The sequence below is a fragment of the Gavia stellata genome, chromosome 8 (genome assembly GCF_030936135.1).
Source record: "Gavia stellata isolate bGavSte3 chromosome 8, bGavSte3.hap2, whole genome shotgun sequence".
NCBI lineage: Eukaryota > Metazoa > Chordata > Aves > Gaviiformes > Gaviidae > Gavia > Gavia stellata.
The window spans coordinates 13,092,270-13,115,816 of NC_082601.1; the positions used below are offsets into that span (position 1 = coordinate 13,092,270).

At 42.3% G+C, this 23,547-nt stretch overlaps 1 protein-coding gene across 1 annotated transcript in view; it reads right to left on the reverse strand.

The window, feature by feature from the left end:
- The window catches only part of PDIA5 (protein disulfide isomerase family A member 5), a 101,874-nt gene that overhangs the window by 30,976 nt on the left and 47,351 nt on the right, over positions 1 to 23,547 (reverse strand). The window contains exons 11-13 of the mRNA XM_059820514.1: positions 20,653 to 20,789; positions 2,580 to 2,650; positions 1,358 to 1,521 (exon numbers count right to left, since the gene is read on the reverse strand). Of these exons, the coding sequence (XP_059676497.1) occupies positions 1,358 to 1,521; positions 2,580 to 2,650; positions 20,653 to 20,789 (372 nt within the window). The remainder of the gene's footprint in view (positions 1 to 1,357; positions 1,522 to 2,579; positions 2,651 to 20,652; positions 20,790 to 23,547) is intronic.

The following is a 23,547-nucleotide window of genomic DNA, read 5'->3' on the forward strand; positions in this document are numbered from 1 at the left end:
ATGTCCGCCTGCACCCCAGATGCATCCCTATTTCCACCAACTTCAGTGCAGCTGTGACAATTTTATCCCTGGTCAGCAAACAAGGATCTTGCTCTGTTGCATCTCTAGTTGGGAAAACATCCAGCAGTCAAGAGTAGGAGACAAATTGTCTGGGTTTCCCCTGCGTTGCTGACTACCTGAGGCTGCAGACAAAAGCCTTCCAGAGGCATAGGAGGATCCAGAAGGGATTAACACCCTGTCCCTCTTCCTCATTGCTTATTCACCTGCCAATATGTACAGGCAGCAGCAACCTGACTGTTTAACTCAATATAAATTACGTAGCGCTCAAAATACCCCAGCAAACTGGTGAAACTAGGACAGTGACTTAACATCCAGCATTGACACAGCAGCTTAGAGCCTGAGTATGTGGGGAGACCAAGGGAGTACTGTGCCTAAATGTAAAATATAGATAAATCTTCCCAACATGCTACGAAGATGCTGCCAGACCATATCTACTACCTGATTTGAAGCACTCAGAGATATAATTTGAAAAGAAAAGAAAAATTAAAAAAAAGCAACCAAAAAACCTGGCACAACCTCCCTCCCCCCATCAAATAAGAGGGTGAAAATTAAGATTACATTCCTCATGCCAACTGCACTTAACGGTTAAATGATTTAAAAACTTCACAAAACACTGGCAGTTTTTTTCCCGTTGAATAATGCAGAAGATACATTAGTCTTACAGTACCTAAAGGAAATACATATTTTATTCCAGAATACTTAAAGAGAGAATTGTACCAGCAATTTACTACTTCGAAACGAAATTATTTTCATCATACATCAAACTTAATTCTGCACATTTTAGCACACCACCCAAGAAAAGTTGGTTAGTGCAGACAAAGGTGCTGTTTTTGTTGGTCTCGCTGGCTTTCCTTCAGCCCCATGTAGCTGGTATTCTAGGCATTGGCTCTGAAATGCTGGAAAGAGAAAAGTACAACTGCAGAAATTCAGTTACTAACAACGAAATCTGCTGCTTAGTATAAAGAGGGAACAACAAATGTTCTGTTTATTTTTCAGAGCCATTGCTATTCCTTCTCCGATGAGAGGCTTACGGTATATTTGAAAAATATTTATTTTGGGAAAGAATTACCGGGACAACTATGAAAAACCCCGCAGCAAATAAAGGATTTGGTGTATTACAGACCATAATTAACATACATGTTTGTATTGCTTTGAATACTAGAATTCAATTTGGTTTTGTTAGCAAGGAATTTAGGCAGTCAATGAAGCTGGGTTTAAGATTTACTTCCTCACCAAAGCAGTCTTCAGGAGCCAGTAACCAGGAACTCAAATACTATCTCAGACCCTCGAAACTTACTTTATCAGCCAGTCGATGATCTTCTTCTTTGTTCTGAGGTGTGGCAGAGTGTATTTCTCCTCTCCATCCTTAAAATACTTCAAAGTAGGAAACCCTGAGATGTGATATCTTTCTGCCAGCACCTTGTTGACGGTAGCATCGACTGCTGCAAGGACACCTGGACTCTAAAACAGAGACCATTAACTGTAAATCCCAGCAACAGACACACACCCCTTTGGCAGGAAACAGTGGACTTGGGGGACAATCAGTCATGGTCTAGGTGCCTTCACTTTCTCAGGTACTCAGCACGGACACACAGAAAGACACAGAGGACCGATGCAAAACCAGGAAGGGACATCTTATGGACTAAATGTAACCAGAGTGTTACCTGTTCTCCTCCCATTTCTGACAGGATTCCCTGTATATAATTCACTTTATAATGCTTAAGAGCTGTTCCCAGGAATGGCATTTCCTCCCACAAATCCCAATTTCTCCCAGAAGAAACGCGCATTGTTAAAGACAAGTTTACTTCAAGACAAATTCACCTTTCCCTAACTTGCGGGCATCTTTACATGGACCACCTTTACAGTCACAGGAGAATAGACACTTGTAGAGTGTAATTCATCTGACCTTTGTTTTTCTAATCTCCTCCTCCTTCTCTGACAACTGCAAAGGGACTCCAGATGTTTCCACTGAAGATGCTTAAAGTATGGGGAAGATTAATCCTATTTCTCCTCTTGCATGGCGTGCACAGCGTGAGACTGAATCAATAACTCTAATACTTATGTTATTGGATCTCTCTTCTCCAGCCATGCTGATGGAGCACTTAAGATGAAGCTAATGGAGTGACGCAACCATAAAGCCAGGGTATTTGAAAGAGGGATCAACCTCCTTTGTTTTTTTCCAAATCTAATTCATAAATAAAAACCTATGTTTCTTCACATTCAATACCTTTAAGTAAGGGAAAAAAATCCATTTTGGATTTGATCATATTATGTATAAGGCCTACAGCAGAATACATAAACATTTTTCGATTTTGTTTTCGTTCAAGACAGAATGTTCTTTCTAAGACTTTGGCAGGGCTCATGCATTAGCGATGAGACTGTACTTTGGAAGCACATTTTGAAGGGTCCTGTGGGAGGATGAGAACAGCTGAATTTGTTGTAGGGAGAAAAGTCACTTTTATTACTCCGGTTATTTATTACTGATTATTTGAAGGATATAATAAAGGAAATTAGCTTACATCACTGGCTACATGGAGAAACTCTGCAGCTTTCTCATATTCTGGCTTCATTTTCTTACAGTGCCCACACCCTGCCAAAAAAAAAAAAAAAAATTCCAATTAAGTTGTACACTCCATGGTTATTCATTGACCCATCTAGCCATTATCAAAATCCAAAACCATGTGGTAGAGATTTACTAGAATTTACTATGCATTGTACTTAATTTGTTTGTAAAGCCTTAGTATGATTTAGAATCTTTTCCAAAGTGGTCACTATGGTTTAAACAAAGAATTTAATCTACTAAAAAATAATAATAAAACCCCATAATTCACACCCACACCTCTTTCCTCCAAGTACTGTGTTTATAGTACTTTCAAGTCCATCGCTTCTAGCATGCTCTTGGGTGAGGCACACCCTCACCCATTTCAGTTTCCAAATCTTTATCTGCTTTAAAACGAAACAACACAGACCCTCACGTGACTTCCTGATTTTAAGCGGAGGCTTATACTAGCACAGCTTAATTGAGTAATGTAATTTGAATTAAACTGCACTGATAATAAGCCCAGCTTTACAGTGGTGCAGCATGTCCCTCTAGCAAGGATTTGCACTGATTTAATCACATCAGTGTAATTACACCACCACATATGTTCTCAACATAAGCAGGGCCTGTAAAACCAAGATAATGGTGTTTTCTTGCTTGTGCGAAGTTCTCCAGAGATCTGCCATTACTTCGCTGCTAAGTGCTGACATTACAATAAAGTAAAATGAATGCATGAGTGAGAAAAGCAGATTTAAAATCAATTATTTGGGTGTAAATTAAACTGCTTTCAGCCGGTGCAATTGCTTCCAGGCAAGCTGAACTTTCAGGAACAGGTAAGGCTCCTGCCGCGATGCGGAGTTACGCTTCAGCGCCTACGAGGCCGAGCGATGCGGGGCCTCTGGGACAGCCCCCTCCTGGTTCCTGTGCAGCCCCTGCTATTGCCCCCAAGGGACCAGCGCAACCGCAGTCCTCGCAGGGTCAAAGCAGCACAGATCGACGCCCAGGCAGGGCAAGGGCTGGCTCCTGTGTGCAGACCAGAGACGCAGAGAGCTGTAATAAGGCCGGATTGCACTTGCCTGCCCTGGTGCAATGCAATCTCAATGCAATCCCTCACTGCACTTGTTCCTCTTGTTTGCAGCAGCATCCAGCTTTTTTTTTCCTTCAGCTGTTATTGTTGGAACAGGCACTTGAAAGCCCAGACTTTGCTGAGCTTTTGAAAGTCGTATCAGAAAATACGGCTAGAAATCTGTTTCAATACGGCTTCAGCAAAAGCCGTGTCTGAGGCATATGGGCCACAGGGCTGGGGCTATTTTTACACCACTGTCTAAAAGAAAATAAACCAAGGATTCAGAAATCTCAGTGCTGCTTTTATTCCCTCTAATGGGATGACTGCCGAAGCCAGCAGACACAAACCTAAGCCTGAACTCAACCAGACACCCATGTTTTATACAGCACAAGTCAAAAAGCGTTCACAGCCAAGAAGCAGTAGGACATCCAGGCGTAACTTCACCACAGCAAACAGGGACTTCAGCAGAGCTCCAGCCACCGCAGCACACCATGAAATGCTTTCAGGGCATGTTTATAGCACCAGGTGGATACATTTGAATAAAGCCTGCAAATCCCACGTGAGAATTACGGCACATACCTGAATGGTTGATCCCAGACTGAACTCCAGTTCAAACACTAGCTAAGGTCCATGCCGCTTAGTCATCTGCATAGCAATCACAGCATTAAAAAGACCCATGTTCTCCTTTTGAGCAAAACCAATGCTTTAATGTGGTAGGAGGAGCAGAACGAGGGGATCTCAGTAGGAGGTGGAAGCTTTGGTTTGGTTTTACACAGTGACGGAAGTACGTGCCACCAAGCTGGGAGCCTGATGCAACAACTTCAGAGGTGAATTCAGGAAGAAGCTGGAAAAGGCTGAGGAAGAGTTACTGTCTCAGCACTGCTTGTCTTGGTTAAGAGCACAAAAGAGGCTGGCAAAATGATTTATTTGCCACCCACAGAAAACTTGCAGGCATATGGCTTTGTGGAAGGGGCTGACAGTTCCCTTTGACACCTGCCCGAGTTGATTTATTTCTCCTTTTAGGAGCAGGGAACTTTATTCATTTTGTGCTCTTCCTTACTTCTAAACAAAGGGCATCTCAAGTCCCAGCTCAGATACCTGGGAACCTCTCTGAATTAGCTAGCTCAACGTTGTACAAAAAAAATACTTTTTTGCTGGGGTAACTTCACCTTGGTGAGCTTTACACAGCATGTTCTCCAGCCAGAGCAAGCTTCATACTGTGCTCTAGATACGGTATCCACACAATCTACACTATATTCCACAATCATTAATATTAGATCTGATCAAACAAAAGCATAAAACAACCTGAGTTTTCACAAACCTATGCAGAGGAAAAAAAAAACAAAACAAGCTAGGCTTACTTTGCCCACAAAATAAAAAACAATCCAAAGCATCTGAAATTCATGCAGGTAATATTCTGGAGAAAGATATCCAGACTATGAAATGTCACTGTTCCGGGTTCTTTCAGACACAGCACTACTGAATGCCACAAAGCTAACTCACTTATGCTTAAAATAAAGGGGAAGCAGGATCAGGTCTTTAAAGGCACTTAAATACAAACTGAAGTCCTCAAATCTTTATTATGCAGTGCTTGTTCTACCCCTGACAGAGGACAACACGATAAGCCAGCCTGGAAAAAAAGCCACAACATTAAACTGAATCTGAAAGAGGGACAATGAATCTCAAGAGCTTCTCCCACAATAAACGATGCTTCTCTGGCCATGTTCATGAGAATTTTGCTATTGCATGCTACAGCCTGCTTCCACCTACCGTTGCAGAAAAGGGGAGATACGAATTAGAAGTCAGACGTACACACTGCAAATCAATTCATCTCTCCTATGATTATTTATCCTACCTTTCAATAATCCTGTGAGGATTGCCATTAAATTCTCAAGGCCAATGAAAAAGTCATTTAAATGAATTCCAAGGTCACTGCCTCTCCTTTGATTGCTACATTAGGTTGTTCAGCAGCAGCTGTATCCCTCTGCACTAAGCTCCTCTAGTTTTAGACGGTTTCTGTTCATAAAATGAATTGGAAAATAACAACAACCCTATAGGCCCTTAGCCCAGATGCTCCAACGTGCTGCATAAGGTCTGCTGGGACAGTGGAAGGAAGCCCACGGGTCTGCAGTGGGCATCTGTGATAGGTGCACTCATAGAGGGTGCACTGTCATGTCAAGTGTATACTGACATTAAAACTAAAAGACTAAGCAAGGGAAGCGACTTGTTCAATCCCAAGTGAGAAGAGAAAGGTCGCAGGCAACACAAGGATGCCCCACAGCCTATTACAAGCACTGACATCTTCTGAGCCTCTCTGGGTCGCGGCTGGTGGAAACACCCAAGGGACTTGTAGGTGTCTACACAGGAGGACTCACAGAGCCTCAGTCTTTTCTTGCAGAAGGCAAGTAGCTCCCCTGGAGGTGCAAGTCGGAGTTACTCTCCATCCAGCAGCAGAAACCAGTCAGGGTTCAGTGCCTGGCTCTGCTGAACATTTCTGGACAGCTCCTTTGACCTCTCAACACCTCATCTTGCTCCTCTTGCACAAAAGGAACCACAGGCTGCGAGAGACAAGGTGCTTGAACGGAAAAGAGCACACGGAGTAGTGTAAAAGAGGAGTGTTACAAAACAGGAAAAAGAAGTCAAAGTTTACAAAAATCAGTGCTAGAACATCTGGTACAAAACAGGCCCTTGCTAACCATTTTTAAAATGGATGTCTAAATGAAGCAAGGATTCTGTTTTCCCAGTTTTATTTATAATCAATCTTCTCATTTGCACTGCGCAGTCAGGCAAATAAACAGCTCCTTCCTTCAGTGCAGTTGCTGTCACACAGCTTAGCTCAGCTGCCCCACCAGAACGACGGCAATCAAAGGTCTCCACATCGCCCCAGTGCAGACAAGTCACTTCCCTACAGAATCCCACCACAGGGCAGAGGACAACACTCACTCAGGAATTCATCCTTCCCAGAGTGGAACCGTACTCCAGTGCAGAGGCAAAGGCCAAGTGTGGACAGAAAGATGCTAACGTGCAAGGGCGAGCAGCACACGAACAAAGAATCACAGAATCACTACGGTTGGAAAAGACCTGTAAGATCATCAAGTCCAACCATCAGCCAACACCACCGTGCCCACTAAACCATGTCCTACAGTGCCATGTCTATATGTTCCTTGAACACCTCCAGTGACGGTGACTCCACCACCTCCCTGGGCAGCCTGTTCCAGTGCTTCACCACTCTCTCAGTAAAGAAATTTTTCCTAATATCCAGCCTAAACCTCCCCTGGTGCAACTTCAGGCCATTTCCCCTTTCCTGTCGCTAGTCACTTGGAAAAAGAGACCACCACCCACCTTCCCACCCAGGGAAGGTTAAAAAAGGTATAAAGCAACTTTTTTTCCAAGTGAATATCTCTATTTGTTTACAGCAGCCTGTTTGGCACCATGGGAAAAACTCACAATACAGAGCACTGTTGCTCCAAATGTTTTCAGAAGTGAACTAATGGAAACACTTCTACTGTTAAAACAAAGTTTTGCCTGCAGAAGACGGGCAGAAAACCAGTCAAGCAGCTCCTGCTAAGCTCGTGCGTATGCTGACTTAGTGCTGTCCCCAGAACATAAATCTCTTTTCTCTCTGTCATTCACTGTTTGCTTCTTTCAGGTTATTATGGCTATATAAATAAACACCATGCTTTTGGTCACATCTTCCTATTTCAAGACAACATTGTCTGAGGATCTGAAGCGTACGTGACAAGCAAGAGATAAAAGACAACATCCAGATGGTTGTGGACAAGGAATTTCTGACATGAAGAACCCTAAAGGTAAATTAAATTTCAAATAAAGATTTTAAAGAATCATTACATTTCTGCCATCGACAGACTGCTTGAGTACCATTACCGCGTACCAGCTATGTACTGTATCATGCCAGCTCTACATCCATCTATAGCTGCATACCAAAAATACCTCCATTAGACTGATAAGAAAACAAATTTGAAGCACAAAGCATGTCCTGCTTTCAGCAAGTGAGTCACTGGCAGTTCAGACCACACTGACAGAAGATTTACAGACAACTTCAAGAAAAGAAAAACAAAAAAATCTCAAAAAATTCAGATGCAGCTTTGCTCTCTAAACATTTAACACCTGGGGATACACCTTTGGTTTCTCCATTCCTAATCCCAGAGGAGCAGTGACCTCTCAACACAGCAGAATAACCAGCCTTATGCGTGCCCTGTTGTTAACTTTGAGCATACACCTGTATATATAAAAGCAAGAGTACATACATGGGAGGGAGACACAATCCTTGGAGCCAGGGCAAGGATACACTCAAGTCCCAGCCCTCTTATCACCTATGTGAGAACACAAGTGTATTCTCTTCTGCCATGGAAGTCTTTAACGTGCAAAGATTTCTTAGGCATCACGTAAAAGAGTAATTCTAAGGTTTGACGCGAGGCAGCTTATAGTTCTTTCACCAGTGTAGGAGAGCATAAACTACAACAGCTGCAGATTCTCTTGCATAATTTAGCCGTCTGCATTGCAGACATCTGATGGGAAATCATCCACAAATTTGGCAGGGAGGGAGGATGACAAAAGCAGCTGTTTCTCCCCGTAATCACAGGTATGAATTTGCAACCATGTCGGTTGCATGTTCTCTTAATAGTCATAATGGTCATAGCCACCAGGCCATGCCCAGATCTCCAGATTTCTGCTTTAAAAAAAAAAAATCACCTTGATCAGGAGCTCAAGAAATTTTATGCAACCTTTTTCCTCTGGGTACTTAATCCCACCAAACCATCCATCTCCTCCCCACCAGCAGCATTGCCCACCCAGGTAAAATTCCAGATACTTAAAGATGCTTCAAGGCTTGATGCTTTCTTATAATATCAGCAGGAGCAGCTTCAACATCTTTAACATGACGTTGAATTCAAATTTTCAACAGCTAGAAGCGTGTGCACACATACACAAATTCAGACCCCCCCCACCTCACTACTGTATTTTTAAAGGGAGGTTTGATTTGACCAAGTATTACATTATGTAGGCATCAGTGACAAGCAAGCAGCTTTATGGCTTTACAAAAGACAAAGCCTATGAAAGGTCAGCCTGGAAAAGACTCTGAGGAACTAGAAATATAGAATTAGAAGGAAAATACTCCAGCAGTTTGGATTACTGCAGTCATGCTACATTTATGCGGTTGCAGCCTAACGCCTCAGCTACGTGGGCTGCACAGTTCATCCCAGTGACAGGAAAGCAGTACAGCATCTCATCCCCACCATTATCACCATCTCACTGGCACTGCCACAAACTCACAGCACAGTCAATCTGTGTGTGCAATGATCTGTGCAAATCCAATCCCAGCATGTGCACACAGAAGAAAGTCCCTGCCTGCTTCTAGCAGCTCTTCAGTGTGAAGTCAGGGCACAAAATGACTACAAATCGGTCACCCCTTCTCCTATCCATATGACTTGCTGAGGTGGTAGTGACCCCATCCCAGCCACCATCTCTCTTGGGAGCATCTTATGCATGTACTGCAGTGCACACATGGCAAGCACAGATGTTGCTAGGGGAAAGCCTCAGGCACTGAGAAAAATAGAGTAGCACAGCGTGGGTCACTACCAAACGACTCAGACGGACACAAACTCACTCCTCATCAGGCCACAGGAGCAGGCCAACACCACACGAACTACCTGACACCTGCCTGGTACGTGGGGATGCATGCTGAGCAAGCCAAGCCTCACGTCCCTAGTTCATCACCTTAGTTGTAGAGGTGAAAGCATTTGAAAACCAATTCTTGATCATCTTTTTTATGCTGGCATAACTGCTTCCTCCCCCCAGCATCACTGAAACTGCTCAGCAGAAGAAGATTCATAACAGCTTTAGACAGTTACAGTAGGAGTTTGGATTATTTATTTTTTAAAAAAAAAAAAGTCAGATCACTGCATTACATAAGATAAATCAGATCAAACTGAGAAGAGAGCTTAACAAAATGTATCCTCCGGGAACCCTGTCTGCATCCATGCCATATTCACAGCTCCGGCAGAAGGGCTACCTTCAGCTAGCAACAGACCTCAGCAGAAGGCAGCTCAGCACACAGGGGAGAAACACCAAGAGGCTCCTGCAGGCTGCCTCCACGGGACTTAAAAGACAACAGTTCTGATGACCTCCTGCATAACACATGCTTCTGTCTTCATTTCTGGTCATGCTGGAGCCTTTCTTCTTTTGACGTAAAGGCTCAGGGGAAAGGGTGAACATTCTCCAAGGCCAACCTCAGCCACAGGCTGCTACCTCCCAGGGGTCCCTGAGAGTTAAGCAGGGAGAGAGATTTCTGCTCTATCTTGCCCTCAGAGTGTGCTCTCTCTCTTTTTAACCCTACAGTGAGCCCTGGCTGAGCCAGGCTCCTGAAATTAGCCTTTGAAAAATACACCCCCGTCTTCCACAGCACAGACTCCAGCACGTGTCCAGGAAAGATCTTTAAGCTAATCACCATCTTTATTTAAAATAATTATCAGAAGTCACAAGGATCCTTACTTCCATTCCAAATCTGGCTTCAGCTTCCAGCTACTGGAAGTTACACTGCATGTATGTACCCTCTTAGTCAAAACTATATGGTGCAACTGATAGAAATCAGTGTTGGGAGACGATGGTGCCTCCTACCATCCCTCTTGGGTGGGAAAAGAAGTGAAAGAAGGTGGATCAGCTGGCATCGGGAGATACAAATTACACTTCCTACACCAGCTTGAAGGAACATGGCCCTGAGTAGGTGTTGAAAATTAATCTTTCCCTATTGAAATGTGAAAGAGAGAGACAACAGCATGGCTGCCTTAAGGTGAAATTGTTGAGAGTTTATGAAAAATACCACCAGAAGGTTTCCTTCTCAATTAAACCATAATTATTCCACATCCGAAAAAGATGCCCCCCTTCTCCATTGCCAGACGATCAATAAAATTTTGCCTGGGGAAGGGAAGAGAAGTTGCACTGCTTTCCCTCACACTCTTACCCCACTAGGAAAAGACTTCATACTTTGGATTCAGCAATGAAAATGCCAGAGAACAGAGGTTAAACGAAATAGCTGTGAATGTCCAGCTCAGGAAAACAGCACAGCAAGTACAAACACATTGCCTAGGATGCAATTTGTATAAAACATCAGCAAAATAGATGCAATGTAAAGAGATCTTCCTAAGAAAGATACAACCCAAAGCACTTAAGCTTATGGGGTAGGGGTGTTAAAAGCGATGGTGACATTAGCTATTACTGTGAAAATACCTATAAAATACCTATAAAAAGTCAAGTATCAGGAAGGGATACTATGCAGAATGCATACTTTTTGTCCAAAATCAGAGCAAAAGTGGTTACCAGCTGAGATGCATTCACGTACTTGGGAGAAGTGTGCTGGGATGCTTACTAACCACAAGCAGTCAGGACCCCAAAAGACACACCTCCACCATCAGCACAATACTTCAGTATCAAAGCAATGGATTCATTTATTAATAACTCAGAAAGACAGCATCACTTGCCAACTCACCGTCTGAAAGGGCACAAGGAGCAGGCAGGCAAGCAATCGTTCACTGTAGGTTTCTCTGTTCATTATTTGCCCTTTAAAGTAAATTCTCTACCTTCCACAGGATAATAAAAATTGAAGCCATAAAGTATTTAGGAAGATAAAACTTGATAATGAAAACTCTACTAGTAACAATTCAAGTAGCAGACATACTCTAAGGCACTTTCCAAATGACAGCCCTGCACCGTATATTAAGCTTATCCAGGCAAGGAAATTAATTTATTTCAGAAAAAATAAACCCAGTGCTTAATTCTTAAAGCTAATTCCTGCTGTTAACCCACCATTAGAGGCAAGCGAAGTAAACCTATAAAAATAAGTTACACTTCACTCCTATCAGAACTTACCACAAGAGTGTTAAGGACTTATACATACACTGCGGTCAAGCTTGTGGGAGGACAGTCACCCAATCCACATGCTCAAATGGAGACTTTCACAGCTAAAATTACAGAAGTCGTTTAAAAAAAACCCCACTCTGAATAACTAAATAATCTACAACACATATCCAGAGAAGAGGTGAAGGGGTTGTCACCTCTTAGCTGCCCCTTGGCCCTCCAGCAGCCATAGCTACTCCTTTGCAGTAGTCTCAGTTAGTTGGTAAGGACTTTTTAGGAGAGAGGGAAGGCAATAGTAATGTAAGAAACGAGGCAGCAAATCTCCAAAGAAACTAGTGTTCCCTCCACACCACCTGCCACACATTCACAGGAAGATTTTTTTTCTGATTGGAACAGCCTTCACAAATGTCATCTTTAATAGAGAAACTAATTGCTCCCTATTGGAGGTGAGCATAGAGGGATGCATTTTGAACAAAACCCGCCAAACTTCACAAGACCCAAGTATCCACACTTCAGCTCCTTTCTTTCCTCCTTTACTACTGTCCTGCATACTGCTCTTGAAATGCACAACTGCTAGCAAGTAAGTTATTGAAAGTACATGCTGTGTCCCCAGAACAGCACCATGGCACAGAGCAAATCAAGATCCAATCCGAAGGCAAAGTCGCCATGAACTCCCCAGAAGTCTGGTTTTGCTACTCTTTCTGTTATGAAGCTGAACCAGAGCAAACCAAGGTTCCTTCCTTCAAGTCCCGGCGCAGGCTCTAATCAGGCTTCAAGTCATCAGCTCTAGCTATAATAATCTTGTCCAAGCTGTGTGCTTACCCAGTGGCAGCTGGGGTGTTCTAAACTTGGGCGCCAAAAGCCTGATTGCCTGCCACAAACTAGGGAACACCGAAGGCATTGTCCTACTTCTTTCGTGTTAATCAAGTCTTTGCAACGTTCAGTTACGATTCGCTTTCCCTACCGCAGTTCTTGCAATATTGGAGCATCTCACGGTCTGGACGTGGCTCGTTACATAAAACTCCCACGCAAGGTGAAACATTATCTCCACTTCACAGACTGGAAGCCAAGACAAATATTTAGCTACTTGGGGCACGATTGTGCAAATCAAAGCAAGGCAAGGAACTAAACTTTTACATCTCCAGGCCAAGGCTATGACTTTTATCACTGGATTATCCTTTTTTATGACTTTACCCTGCTCAAAGAGCACAAACTGCTTCAAAATGACTCTCTTCTTATACAAACTATGTGCTCTAGTATCAAAAGACTGACACAAAAGAGACAATAGACTCCATCATTACTATCCTCACCCTTTTCACAAGATATCCTATCAAGTTTTACTGCACGAGCTAGTTATTAGGATTTTTATACTCTCCACTTTCCTATTTATACTAAATACCTCTAAAAACCCATATTGATTTTTATTTTTAAACCCTCAAGAAACATAAGTGGGATGGTCATTAAAGGAAAAATCCATGTCAGGTTCTTAATTTTCCTGGTTTGCTGCATTTTCAAGAACTCCTGTTTTAATGTGTGCCTAAAATCCTCCACTGAAAATCATTGCTGTCATTAGTTTAATGAGGCAGGTCATTGCACTGAACTGTTTACACTCCCTGAGATTTTTGGTTATATTCAAATATATGTAACATCAAGCAACATCCTGTTGTAGACTTACAGGCTTTTAAATATCAATGAACCTAGTCTGAGTGTCCCAGTCCCCCTCTCTCTGAAATCAACAGTCAGAACTTGCTCACTTCAGTGGAAGCAGATTCAGAAGCCAAGAATTTACCTGTTGCTAACTGGTTTATATGAAGAATATATCTGTTCCAGGAGCCTGCCAGTAACATGCAGCTAAAAAGTACATACAGACAATGAACAGAAAGTTGGCACAATTTACACCAGTCCACAGAAGCATTTTATTATACATTCCATTAAAAACGCATTAAGGCAACATTAAAGTTAGGCACCTAAGGGATGCAAGGTCAGGAAACGCGATGCTGAAACCAAAGCAGATCTCTTCTTTTCACCTATCTATCCAGACTCTTAAACAGCAGCATTCATCATCTGAGTGCCCTTGCGCCAGCAATTCAATCTTTCGGTGATTAGGGCATTGCAAGCCCATCCTGACACCTGCACTGCTTTACCAAGAAACCCAACAGAACTAGGTACTGCCTATGACCTACATAATGGTCCAGAAAGTTTGCCTTGTTCAAAGGTTTCTCTGATTACTCTAAGAGCAAGGAGAGCATGTTCACTGGCTCTATTAGGAACAGGACTGAGCCCACAGCAAGCACCTTGACACATGCATGTCTCCTTGTGTATCTTGCCATGGACTAGTAAGCACAGCTGTATCAGGTGGATATGGCATCAGCTGTATCAGGTGGATATGGCATCTGCCAAGCTTCCAAATACATGACCTGCCTTACACACTACAAACTTCCAGTAATCCCTTCAGGCTGCAGTCGATGCAGCACAGAATTGCTTGCCTTCATTTTCTTCTCTGACTACAGCATCACCGAATAACAGGCACAATTCTTTTTAGTACTACCCCTACAGAAAGTTCAGTTTAAAAAGTAGAGTTCATTTGTCAGGTTGGATTGTCAAAGCTTATAAAGACCTTTCAGGAAACTCTAAAGCAAACCCTTGACCAAGGGCTACACCCTGCCAAGCTTTTGGCTTCCAACTCCCTGCCATTTCACACAGTTAACACACATTTGGAAAACACAGCTTTTCTCTGCAACTTCTGCCATTCAATAAGCTCTTCTCACACACAGTTGTCTTTGACCACGGACTGATCAACGTTATACAACTGGAAAGAACAGCACAGAGTGCAGACATGGAGGGACACTGGAGTAGATGCTATTATTGCTGCTGCCGATGCTCCTCCGGGGAAGCTACCTGAGACCCCTCCATGCGGACACCAGCCAGGTGCACAGCTTTTCTCCGAAACACCCAATTTGGCTGGTGCCATGGCTGAGGCCAAAAGGCAGACCTTTGGTGATGAAAGAATATTTTCCACCCAAACTAAACTGATGCCATGAACAGACAGGCTGAAGCTTCTTATGAAGAGCTACCACTACATGATGTCAAATAAATTAAAGGAGCTCCTAGCACAGGTCTAACAAGGACAGCTTCCCAGCTACCTACTGTTTGTCTTCATCCTAGAGGCTGTACATATGAAGGCAGATGCCAAAAGCTCTCTATCTAGCCACTGAACACAGCCAATATTTTATTTTAAAAATCACAATTGTCAGATATGATAGGGACAAATAAAAATTAAAGGATATTTCCATCCATTCCACATTCAGTGTTGTTTGTTGTTTGGATAACCCACAAGCCTTTAACTTCTGCATAACTGGTCCAATTGCATTCATTTACATTTTAAAATAAATCCTTGATTGAACCACAAATTAACATGGAAAATTGTAAGATTTTATTTATTTATTTCTCACAGGCTGCCAATGTTAGGCTGCTGCTGACCTGTGCAGTAAAGGTTATTTTTTCAGGCTGCACAGTAAATTAATTCTTCAGCCTTTTCAACTCATGGCCTTTCTGTTGAGACTGCCAGCAGACGTACCAATTAGCACTCACTGCAACGGTAGCTTGCTTTCATGAAGAGCTTTCATAAGGAACCAGTGGGGGTCTGAAAGGGAGACTTGTTTATTTGTAGTTGTAAAACCCAGTTTAAAAAAAAAAACATTTGATTTTGTGCGCACATTTTGGGTTTGCTTTACTTTATATCTAAAGTGAGCAATGGATTCCTACGTCCTAATCTCACCACATGCAGCAGTAAGAAACAAAAACAAGACTACTGAAACCAATGATGGTGCACTGGCAGGGAGAGATCCAAGTCTGCTGCTTGGTTAGAAGCTGGAGGCCTTCATCTATATTGGGCTAATTGGTTGGCATTCTTAATAATGAGTCCACAAAGTGGCTTAAAACCTTGAGTTTAAACGCACTGGAGGGAAGAGGGAAGGGTGTGAAAAGCTCTTTTTCAAAGCTAAATTGATAATACAGCTCCCTGTGTAATTAAAAACCTGCAAAACTGAATAGTTTGCTTTGGAAAGCACCAACTGTTTAAATTATCAGGCCGGTTTATAAAGGGAGAGAAAATATCTGAGGACAGGAAAGGAATTTCACAGATATTTCAACAACACATCAAAACTATAGTGCATTTTATCATCTCAAAATTTATTTTTGCCCTCCTTTCCATTAAGGGGGAGCAAGAAAAGGCATATCAGGGCTGCATCTCCATAGCAGTTTCCAAGAACAAATTAAGGAGGGGAAGGGAAAAAAAAAAAATATGCCTCCCCTCCTTATCAAGGGAGGAAAACAGTGATGGCTCCAATATCTCACTAAGGGTATTGACAATTTTTCTAATCTTAAGTCCTGCAGCTACAGCTTATATAAAGTCTCTGAAGAAGTCCTATAAAGAGGGCTGGAAGACGACAGGTTTAACATGAATTGAAGCTCATGTACAAGGAAGAAATGTTGCAGGAAAAACATTTTAATAGTTTAATCCTTTAAAAAGCAAATGCAGACTAACAGTAGGGCCAAAGTGCCTTTTTCCCCTCTGTTACCTCTGTCATCAGTACTGGACCACAGACTTTGTTATGGCTGATGGGGTGGGGGGGGCGCACGGGCAGGGAGGGAAGCAACCCCAAGCAATCATTACAGGTCACTCATGACCACCGCTAATTCGTAACAGGGACTACTCAGATCTGCACTTGCTGAATGTATGCAGGGAGGCTACAGCTGGTGGTGGCACCAGGACATTATTCTGCAAGAGGCTACAGGAACAGGTAGTCTTTAAAATGGTAGCAATGTCATTTGTGTTAACAAAACATAATGAAAAGTAACTCCTGTGCATGAAAAGCAGACACTTTTAGAACCCATTTCTGAATTGACTTTAATTTCAATCCTAGACTTTAAACACCCTTCAGTAGCATTTGAATTGACTTATCAGTGACTTGGTTAGGTTTATTTTGTACAAGACTCTGAGATGTGCTTTGGAGAAAAATGCTGCGAAAAATGTAGAAAGGGAAATTCGTGGTGTTTTTATTCCGCTGACAAAACCAAGTCAGAAGGACTGCAACCTGCACTAATTTGGCAAATATTTTGGACAGAATTATTTTTAAAATTGCTTTTGACTCAGCAAACAGTTTGATGGGGAAACTGAAAACAAATACAGGGCTTTTTTGTACTCAAGTGACTCAGGAGCATTTTAAGTCCCAGTGAGTCCCCATGTCACTAAAGCATTTAACAACACTTGACTGGCAGCATAACCCATATTTAGAGACATTCAGAACACAGCTGTTATCTTGGGCATCTAAATAAATTGATCAGCTGTAGGCACAGATACCAAGAAGCACATACAGATATGAAGTCTTCATTCTCATTGCTAACAGAAAACTATCATAAGCTGCATAGGTGCCTTTATTTATGTTATGGCAGAGAAATAGCTTTGGTTGGTGCGATATATCTTCTGTTACAGACTCGGAAATAGGCCTGCTAACTTAACTATGCTATCTTATGTTAGCAGATATGATCAATCCAAGCAAAAACTCCAAATCCTTTGGGGAAAAGGGCCATTTATTTGTTCTTTTGTACAGTGCAGGAGAGCTCAGTTCATAACTGAAGTTTCTGGGTACAACAGCAACACATAGAAAAAAACATTTCAGATGTTTGCAAGACTCCCGTCTGGGTATATCCAGGATAACGCTATAACACTACGCTTGCCACCAGTAATTACGAAATTTCAGCAACATGCTTGAATAAGGAGCACAACACAATGCTGCACACCCTTCAAAGATGTCAGGGGAGGGAGAGTGCCTTCAGATTCTTGGCTGGTTGAGTCGCTGTTTACCTATGCTAAATATTCAGATTTATTGAACATCCTCTTAAGGGCTTTACAAAGGAGTTTCAGAAGGTTAAAAATCCTGCTTTGTGTTCCTAGTGACCTGCAAAATGAAAGCGGGATGAACTCATCCTGCCCACCCACACTCACCCACAGGTGAGTTTCTCAGGGCTGGCAGTAATGACTTGAAGCAATACATCTTCTCTTTAATGGTTGTCCTAAATTACTGCAGAAAAGGTATAAGGTCTCAGTTAGCAAGAGGTGCAAGTTGCATGCTGCAGATCTTCCTGATGTGTTTATATCACACATAACTGCTCTAGTTGAACCTAGTTATGCTAGGCTGCACTTAACAGAAAATGCTGACGCCTTTAATCAGGCTAGTAAGTGCAACTGATTGTAAATAATTACAGTGTGGTCCTCAGAGAGATCATCATTAGTAGCCACAGGCATCGAGACCCGATTGGTCACATTCACCACAGTGCCCAATTCTGCAGTTCACAGGTATCTACCAGGGATGCGCTTGGTTCAGCTGTACCTTCAGCACTTGGGGGGGGGGGGGGGGGGGGAGGCGGGCGAGGGATATAAAAGGCTTCCAATTCCCCACACATCTTCTAATACTATACTCTATTAACGTGTTAGCCATCTGACCAGGCAACTAAAGCATCACTGAAATAATTCTCTCTCTCGTAAAAAAGCTTCTCATGAACACAAGATTGATAGTATGCTAGAAAAACTCCAAGTCACATGTATGCTGCACGGTGACACAGGGTTTTAAGTACTTGCTAATTCCGGACCAGTGTTGAAATCCCCTTACTTATTCTTAGTTACACAGAAGTATATCCTGAGTTCTGGGCCTGTTTCAACAATTTTTTTTATTAATACATAATTTTTAGAAGAAACTTTCTCATCTTAAGCTACCAAGGTTAAAATAAGTAAGATGTCCTCCGTTTTTAACCATTTCTTTTACTGGAGTAATTTATCTCCTAATATTCATAAGATGACTCCACTAGCACATTTAAGAAGTGCTAGGAGAAGATCTTTTAATCATAGAGGTAACTGTTTATGATAGTTGTCTGTCATTAATTAGTTTGCAAGTCTTACACTGTCTGCTGAGGATGCCCAGAGAGGTTTCTTACAAACACAGATCTTTTACACATGTACAAACTGGATTCTGCACGTAAGCATACCACTACCACCTGAATGTAAATAAGATGCCCCAAATATTCAAGTTGCATTTAAAATGGAGTTGTTCTGGTAAGGAACATTCTTTATCCCAGTTCTGAGCAGCTGAAACATGTTATCGGGAGATTGCGACAGCCCAATTCAGGCATTTGATTTACTTACAAAGCAGCATTTGCCAAAGTATTGCTGTACCTTAGCACAGAATGCTCCTTAGTACAAAACATACCTAGCTGGATGTGTCCCTCCTCTCCAAATGGGTCACACAATATCGTTACCCCCTCTCCAAATGGGTCACACAATATCGTTACCCCTAAAACCTTGTTATTTGTGTTTTAGAAGATATTAAATAAAAACTCTTAAGAACTGAACAGAGTCCTGTTCAGATTTATAAATAACTTGAATTTACTATAAAATTTGATTGTAGTTGTGTGTATTAATCTATTTTTAATCTAACTTCCTAAAGGAATAAGGTCTGCAGGGCCAACCATCGATTTCTTCCCTCGCTTCCTGCTCCCAAATACATAACTGGACGGACTCCTTTGTCCATTTACAAACTCTAAAAACAGCAAAGCTTTTAAATACAACTACATCTCTGTAAATATACAGAAATCTGGGGCTAGAGAGAGAGGACACTTATCTCAAGCCACTGTGCACAGAGAGGGAAAGGAGGGAAATTCAGCAGTTACATTTCTGTTTGGCAGCAGTTGTTCAGCCAAACCAGCAAGCGTACAGCTCTTAAGGAGCAGCAGCCTGTGCTGTCGCTTGCACGCCGCAGTGCACGGAAATCTGGGGAAAGGAAGGATTTGGGTAAAGAAGGATAACTCCTGAGGAAACCAGGCTTCATCCGTTCTGCTACTTGTGTTTTGGTTTTCAGACCAGGCATTAATCTCCGGTCCCACTTTCATTACTACAAATAATGTAGTGAACACAGCAACAAAACAGCAGCCAGTCATCTGCTTCAGTGGATCAAATCCCTAAACATTTCATCGGGCAAAGGAAATTCATTATGGTACGTTTTTCAAATGAGTCTTATGAGCAGACCTTCAAAAAAGGCATTTTGGAGCTAACTCCTGCTGGCTTAAAGGGAAGCAGGATTCCAGCCTCCGTGCCAATACCCTCCGTTGTTCAGCTGTGAGCACACAGCCTGCCTCCAGAGCCCTAACCTGCAAATCTGTGCCCATAAAAATGAACATCTCACCCAATGCAACTGCCAGCACAGCAGCAAGAGGAGAAAGAAGCTGTGTATCACCCAACATAGCAGATTTGAGCCTGAACCTTCCATTGCAGACACAAAGAATTGTTAGAACCAGCTACATAGCTGAAACAACTTACATCCTAAGTGAACAAAGTGGTTAATGCACTTTTCCACCCAACAGCATGCAGGAGGATGACGTGGCTGGAACAGATTTCTGAAGGCAATACCTCTGGGCAACCCAGTGCATTTTATTGCTCAAGCTAAAACATCAAGTCATGAAAAACATCATCCCAATGCTTTCTCAGTTGAAGAGTAAGTAGCATCACTACCAGCGCTACATTATTTTTCAGAAGTCCTGGGGACTTTCTGAACTTAGATGAAGTTTTAGCATACTTCAGCACAATATGTAATGACCACGACCCCTTACATTGCCAGAGAACAAACTGTGGCAGAGGAGTGAAAATGCTCAAAATGACACATCAGCAGCCATGAACAAGGACTCAGGAGCTCACAGTTCTCAAGTTGAGTTGCTCAATCAACCAGAGCTCTGCTTTGAAAGCAAACAACACAGAAGACAAGCTGAAAATGGGAAATCATGCTGTAAAATGATGATGACTCAGACTATTTAAGCATCATTACACTCTTCAGTTGTGTTTTGACCCAGCCTACAAAGTCTCTCTTCCAGCAGCACATCTCTGTCCTAAACTTGAAGTCAGCAACTTCACAAGCATTTCATGTCTTGTGTATTTAACAATTATCACAAACAACAAAAGCCTGGACTTTGAGTTCGTGGCTCTGTGAAACATCCACAGAAAATCATCATCGGTTTTGTTAGCAGGCATTTGGCTCAGGGTACAGAATAGAAAAAAAACAAAACTCACATGGTGCATGGAACATCACTAGCACAGATGAATGATCTTTTATAAACTTGTCAAAGTCCTCATCAGTCAGGTGATAAACTACATTTTCTTCATCGGCCCATGGAGTCTCCGGAGCCTGTGGCTGAGGTGCCTGTGGGCTACAAGACAGACAGACACAGCTGAAAAGCACTCCCTTGTACTAAGCAGTCATTTTATCAAGTCGGACTGCAAGCAACCACTTTGTGCAGTTGTCTGTATACGTATGACACCCTAACCCTACTGAACAGCTTCCATAATTGTACCCACCCAGAATTCATAAGCACTGAAACTCAGATAAAACTGGAGGAGGAATTAAAAAATCCACAAGAAGCTCGTGAGGACAGATCAGCAATGGAAGGGGATGGAGCAAGGAGATAACCAGACTGCTTGGTTATTACATTATAGAAGTCAGATGCATTTTCTATTACTCTTTTACCCTCCTCAGCAGGACACACTCCCTTTCTCACAGCATTCACACTTTGTAGTTCACAGGAGCCATTGCAAAGGAAATAAAAAAGCAGCGAGCAGAAACAGACAATCTAACCAGTCACCTTGAATACTGACAACATGATTAGGGCTGACAAAAGAAGAAGGAGGTGCAGTGTTGGGACCATGAGATAGCTACACAGACCATTTCCTCAGGAATATATGGTTTTACCCTGAACAACCCTGTGACCTGGGGAAGCATTGTTATGTCCTCACTTGGCAGTGGGCTTGTAGGCCTAATTCAGGAAAGCTACTCAACCGCACGCTTAACCTAAAAGCTAAGTGACATGTTCTAACGACTTCACTATGATTGCACAAGTTTAATCATCTTTGATGGATCAGAGCCAGAGAGACTGCTCAAAGACACGGTGGCAAATCTGGAAACTGAACCCAAGCTCCTCTGGACCAGTTCAGTGCTCATCATCCCGCTAAACAATTGTTCTTGGCTTTTATTAATTTACATTAAAAAGAGAATTTGGCAGATGTGAACTAAACTATGCTAATAGACATTTTATTTATTAAATCAGTGTTCACATAAAGGACACCCAAACATACGAACATTTAGAGCCAGACTTTGAAGCTATTTTATCCTTGCCAGTTGTAGTAATGAGTTCCAAATACCCCCCAAAATTCCCCAAATTCTTCAGCAAAGTACAGGTCTGGATGTGACCCCTTCTCTGGTGAAAGCAGATTTACTGTTTTTGATTAAAATGTATTATTGTGTTAGCTGCCTGGAACAAGGAATGGCAAAACGGATGATAACTCATTTATCCTGCCTTGCTCATTTCTAGGCTGAAAGCCTAGTTTGATAAAAAAAGCAGTGGAGATACACAGATTCAGATAGCAAACTATTGATGTAAGCAATGGGTATGATTCAAGAATATTAAGCAATCCATGCAAAACTGTGATGCACACCTCTGCTGCTGCTTATATGATAAACGAACCAAGAAACAAACATCAAAGCAAAGATCTGAGCTGCACTTGGCCAAGCAGCTGAGAGAGAAAAAGAGGCAGGTCTCTGTCCAGAGGAGTTTACTCTCTAAAAGCTTAGTAGATAATCAGTTTGCTTGCTGCCAAGTCTGTTAAGAGAGCAATAATCTGCAGATATCCTGGCAGCATGAAGGCTTTCCAGAAAACACCGTGAGACTTAATGAATTTGGAAGGCGAGTTGGGCTGAGCATGCAGAGCATGATGAACGTGGACACAGTGGCTACAAAGCACTGGGAGAACGCTGTGTTTAGCAGGGCCTGGCATGACCTATTTCAGTAAAGAATTAGTAAAGCAGGGCACAGAATGTTTATTCAAATGGCCCAATTTAAACTGCTGTGCATGCTAATAAGCCTACACAGGAGTTGGTAAGAAGCACCTCAAGGCCTGGAGGAAGCATCAAGCAAAATCTAAAATGTCATTTAAAACTGAGATAAGGCACATCCAATGCCTGAAGACCAAAAATAGGATGACAGAAGTCTGGAAGAGCTATCAAGAGCTAATTCAATTAAGAATAGAGAACAAGTTCTTGATTTAACTGAGTAGCTGGTGCTAAGAAAGGGCCCGAGAGGAGTCCACAGAAAGAGCAAGACAAACTAAGCAGCTATTGAAGGCAGTAAGAAGCTGTCTGGCTTGCATACCATCCAGGCAGATACAGCTGTGTATCAGATTTAAAAAAAAGAATTATGGTATGTACAAGATAGCATCTCTTGTGTTAATAACACTGTGTGTTGGAGTAAGGCTGTATGATGGTTCCTCTCTATCACCTCATAAAAACATCTGAAACTCCATAAGATAGTAGCCAGTGCCTATTAGGGAGATGAGAGGTTAAGTATCTGTAAGACTGATGCATTAGCACACTTCAGCGTAAGAAAGAAGCACCTTCAATAAGTGGTAAAAGAAAAGGTGTTGGAGCCCTCCAAACTAGCAACTCTTGTTCTGAGAGGAAAGAACATGGAAAACATCCTTTCAGTAATTTAAATCATTCTAACCTTCACTAAGTTATATCACGCCCTCCCCAAAAAATTAGCACAGATCAACCACTTTCAGCACTTTACCAGTAACATTTAGAGGGGAAAAAAGAGAAGGGGGAGAGGGAAGAGAAAACAATTGCTTTTCTGTAGTATTGTACCTACTGTCCACAAAAAATAGAACATTTCATATGGCACAATGTCTGCTGGGTTCTCTTCCGAGAATCTACAATGACAGCACATGCATGCACAGTATAAAAATGCATTGGCTTTCCTTGCCATGGGCTGCCATGTGCACTCGAGCAGTGCTGTGCCCCTGCTCCGCAGAGCAACATCTCACAACAGAGCGACTTCCTGACATGACTTTAATATTATACTATTCTGAAATATAGCCTATATACCCTGCAGCTATCTAATTACACTCTTTGCCTTT